General features: G+C 33.6%; 1 protein-coding gene across 1 annotated transcript in view; it reads left to right on the top strand.

The window, feature by feature from the left end:
• Positions 1-3440: 3440 nt before the first annotated feature.
• The window catches only part of LOC107730026 (serine/threonine-protein kinase DCLK2), a 19405-nt gene continuing 17644 nt past the window's right edge, over positions 3441-5201 (top strand). The window contains exon 1 of the mRNA XM_016540772.1: positions 3441-3971. Coding sequence (XP_016396258.1) covers positions 3570-3971 — 402 coding nt within the window. The 5' untranslated portion in view covers positions 3441-3569. The remainder of the gene's footprint in view (positions 3972-5201) is intronic.

The raw sequence follows: 5201 nt of genomic DNA, 5'->3' as shown, positions 1-5201 counted from the left end.
ACACACACACTCTCTCACATACACACACACACACTCTCTCTCACACACACACACACACACTCTCTCACACATACACACACACAGACACACACTCTCACACATACACACACACACACACACACACACACACACTCTCTCTCTCACACACACACTCTCACACACACACACACGCACACACACACACAGGTCTTCCACCAGGTGTCTTCAGCAACCTCAGACTCATCTGGTTCTGTTTCAGTGTTTTGTGTGTGTATTATGTGTTATTGATGATATATACAGCACTATTCATGAAGAAAATCACCCCATTATTCATAATTTTTTATGTAATTAATTTATTCACTTTTTAAATTTTTTTTATGAATTATTTAATTTTTAGTAAGTTTTTAAGAATGTCAATTGTGCATTTCTATTATAATTATTCAAATTTGTATTTTATTTTTAAATTATTTGTCAAAATGTAACATTTTTGTGAATTTCATTTTAAGTATTTTTAATGTTTTTATTTTAAATTTTACATTTCTATAAATAATTTTTGTTACATTTGAATTGCTTTTATTTTTTAATTATTTATTAAAATTTTAAATTTTTATAAATTATTTCATTTTTAGTAAGCATTTTAATTATTTTTATTTTAAAACTATTTACATTTATACATTTTTATGAATTGTCATTTCATTTTTAGTATGTATTTTAATTTTAAAATGAGTTATTAAAATTTTACATATTTATGATTTAAGTAATTATTTGCTCCCATTTTGAGAAACCCTGCTCTGAAACATTTCACATATGAAATATGAAAAATCAGTGTAACTGAACTCAAACCTAATTGCAACCGAAAACCAAAAGAGTCTCTAAATCTCTCTAAATATTTCAGTTTGGAAATGCGTGGCTTTATTTGATTGGCTGCTCATCAGTGATTTTCCTCTGGACCAAAGCTGTGAGTTACTGTACTTTATAATGCAAATGATAATCCTGAGAATGTGCTGACAATAAAAGCAGCTTTCAGACAATCTGAAGTGTCTTACAGCGATTCAACTGCCATGAAAGGAGCTTTAATTCTCTAATGAGACAAATATTGAAATCTTCATCAGTGGAGAAAAATATGAAACATTAAAAGCACATCAATGGAGGCAAACTCCAGCACACTGCAGTATTCATATTTCTTCCTCTTTACTGTGGCACAATAATAATTAATTATTCAGATGCTCAAAAGCAATCTCATATGTTTCATCTTTTAATTCTAAAAAAGACGCTCGTATAACAGAAAGTTTTTGTTTGTTCAGAAGCAAAAGATGATGCTCTGATCAGTGTTATTAATATCAGACGTGCAGCAGCTCATTGTTTGATTGTGCACACTAATGAAGAGTCTGTGTAGAATTGATTAAACTCCTCTGTGAAGTTTTAGTGAAGTGAAAGTGAGTTGAGGAAACATTAAATCAATGTCGAGACAATTACGTGAGAAATCCAGGCGAATATTACCTTGTTTAAAAACATGGTGCATTTTCATGTATGATGTACTTTGTTGGAAGAAACTGAAGTGTAAAATAAAGGAAAAAAACTGAGTTTGGTCATTTTTAACGAGTTGTCATTTTTGCATGTATTAACTAACTAAGTGCTTTATTTTATTTTTATTTTACTTGAGTATTCCCATTTTTAATGAATTGTCATTTTTGCATGTAATAAATAAATAAAGCAGGCAAGCACTTGAAAGTGCTTAGTATTTTTATTTATTTTTTTTACTTATTTTAATTTTACAGTTTTTAATGAATTATTTTTGCATGCATTAAATAAATCAAATGAAGCACTGTCTGGTTTTTAATTTATGATTTGCACATTGCATTTTGTAATGCTCTTTTATTTATTTTTTTTGCAAATAAATAACTGGACAGTGCTTAGTATTTATTTATTTATTTAATTTCACATTTATTTTAATTTTACCATTTTTAATGAATCGTAATTTTTGCATGGATTCAATAAATAAATAAAAATAAGCACCGTCTGGTTAATTTATGATTTGCACATTGCCATTTGTAATGTTCAATACGTTTATTTTATTTTTTTACTTGCGCAAGAATAAATAAAGTACGCAAGCACTGGACAGTGCTTAGTATTTTTTATTATTATTTTATTTTACTTTACTTACTTTAATTTTATCATTCTTAACGAATTGTAATTTTAGCATGCATTAAATAAAATAAATTTAAAAAGCACAGTTTTTTTTTAATTTATGATTTGCACATTTCCATTTGTAATGGTCAATATGATTATTTTATTTTTTTGCCTAAATACATAAATAAATATTACTTTATTTCATTTATTGATTTTATTTTTCATGTTTAAGTTCAGATATTCTTAAAAGAGAGAGAGAGAATGAAACCCTGCAGTTTATTTGTGGCTCAAATAAGGAATATAAAAATAAACCTCTACTTTCATGTTTTAAAAACAGAAATATCAAACATCACATTTTTCCCATCTGTGCACGACCCAGATTCATATGGAGGGCCAAATTACTTCAAATTAAATCATTAAATAAATGTTGAAATATATAAATAAATCGTTAAATACTTAATTAAATACATGAATAAATACATTATTAAATATTAATTCATTCATTTTTTTTATACGTGCCGAGAACCGTAACCCTGAAAATGAAATGTGGAGGAAATACATAAATATTAAATAATTAAATATATGAATGAATGAACAAATAAATAAATAAATAATTATATATAAATGAATGAATGAATAAATAAATATTTATTAAGTAATTAAATATATGAATGAATGAATGGATGTTTATTAAATAATTAAATATATTATATGAATGAATAAATGAATGGATGGATGGATGAATTAATGATTTATGCATTTATTTATATATTTAATTATGTATTTAACGATTTATTTACATATTTCAACGTTTATTTGGAGTAATTTGGCCCTCCATAGGATTCACTGTCTGTCACGCGCAGGAGTCCGCGGGCGCGCGCCACACGCACGAGCGCTCACCTGCAGCGCGCTCCCGTTTACAATGAATAAATGAATGGATGGATGGATGAATTAATGATTTATTTATATATTTAATTATGTATTTAACGATTTATTTATATATTTCAACGTTTATTTGGAGTAATGTGTTCCTCCATAGGATTCGCCGTCTGTCACGCGCAGGAGTCCGCGGGCGCGCGCTACACGCACGAGCGCTCACCTGCAGCGCGCTCCCGTTTACAGCCGTGCTGCCCGGTTACAGCGCATCAAAACCGCACGCGCCGCGCTCGTTTAAGGGCGGATCGGGATTTTTTTTTTTTAAACACAGCCTCACTGCAATTACGCGTTTGACCGGGATTCTCCTGCTCGTCTAGGTTGGCGTGACGCGGTCATTTACCGGAATAATTCCGCGTTTCGCGGCATAAACGCCGGGCGCTTTTGTGTTGATGCAAATGATGCGCCCGGTAAACGCGCGGCGGGGAGAGCGGCGCGTCCGTCGCTCGCGCTGATGACAATAGCGGACTCCGGCGATCAGAGCGCGCGATAGAAACAGAAAGAAGGAACGTTTACCGGGAAGGACAATGTCTCTCAGCAGAAGCATCGAGCTCGAGCACTTTGACGAGCGGGACAAGGCGCGCCGCTCCAAACGCGCCGCCGCCGGCGGTCCGGGCTCGCGCGCGAGCAGTCTGGTCCCGAGCCCCGCGCACAGCGCCAACTGCAGCTTCTACCGCACGCGCACGCTGCAGGCGCTCAGCTCCGAGAAGCGCGCCAAGAAGGTCCGCTTCTACCGGAACGGAGACCGGTACTTCAAGGGTCTGGTGTACGCGGTGTCCGGCGACCGCTTCCGATCCCTGGACGCGCTGCTGGCCGAGCTGACGCGCGCGCTCGCCGACAGCCTGCACCTGCCGCAAGGTGTGCGCAACATCTACAGCGCGGACGGCGCGAGGAAGATCGCGAGCCTCGAGGACCTCGAGGAAGGTCAGGCATTCACGGAAACATCCGCTACATCATGGAGACGTTTATCTGACGTCTCCAAGACGTTTATTTAGAGTGTTGCTCATCTGCAATACGTGTATGGGACGTTTCCTATCAGATGTCAAATAGACGTTTATTATGTCTTTAAGATGTTTATGATTTAGAATGAATGCAAAACTGACATCTTACAGACGTCTGTCAGATGTTTGTAGCAGCAGATGCTTTCCAGATCAAGCGATCTTTAGCAGACATCATCTGAATTGTGACCGAATAAGAAGGTGAAGGGTTGCAGGTTTGAAGCCCTTTAATGATCCAGAGGTTCAAGGTTCCTCACTTTATATTACATACATGAGGTGTAGTGAAATATTATTATACTACTAATAATATGTTATTCGTATTATTATATATACACAACATATTATGTTATATTATTATTTGTAATATAATACAATGCTACTTTTAATACATCAATATAAAAAATTATTCAAGCAAATAAAATGTAATGTTATCGTTACATTATATGTAGGGTTGGGAATCGAAAATGAATTCCAATTTCAGAATCGGATACTTGTTGTAAAATTCAAATATCAATTCCTGTGTGTGCGCATCTTTTATTTATTTCTTTTATATAAAAATGTATTTGTCTTTGAATCATTCATTCAAGAGATTCGTTCAAAAGCACTGATTCATCCAGGAATGAATCGAGTGAATCTCGAGTGAGTCATTGAATCATTCCATTCATACATTCCATCAGATTTTGTTTAGTTGTCTAATATCTTTTTCTTCAGAATTGTGAGAGAACTACAATCGTGCAGCTCTATTTTGCACACAAACAGCTCGTAATCGAGTCCAGTTTTTATGCAGCCAGCTGATTTTTGTTCATGGTATTTAGCAGCAATTCAATGTTTTGCAAAAAGAGACACAGAATTAATATGTTTGATATCTAAATGTTTGACTTCATTTTTTTTTTAACCACATTGGAATCGAAACTGAGAATCGATAAGAATCAGAATTGGAATTGATCAAATTCAAACGACACCCAACCCTAATTATATGTAATATTAATATAATAATCATGTAATATTAATATTACATTATTTATTTTTTTATTTATTAAACCTTTATTTAGCCTGGAGAATTCCACCTGATATTATGTTTGTAGAATAAACAAAATATTTATTAATATTAATATAAATGTATAATATATATATATATATATATATATATATAGACGTACG

Source organism: Sinocyclocheilus rhinocerous, unplaced genomic scaffold (genome assembly GCF_001515625.1).
Source record: "Sinocyclocheilus rhinocerous isolate Xijiao unplaced genomic scaffold, SAMN03320098_v1.1 scaffold1690, whole genome shotgun sequence".
NCBI lineage: Eukaryota > Metazoa > Chordata > Actinopteri > Cypriniformes > Cyprinidae > Sinocyclocheilus > Sinocyclocheilus rhinocerous.
This window is presented reverse-complemented; position numbering and strand designations above follow the sequence as displayed.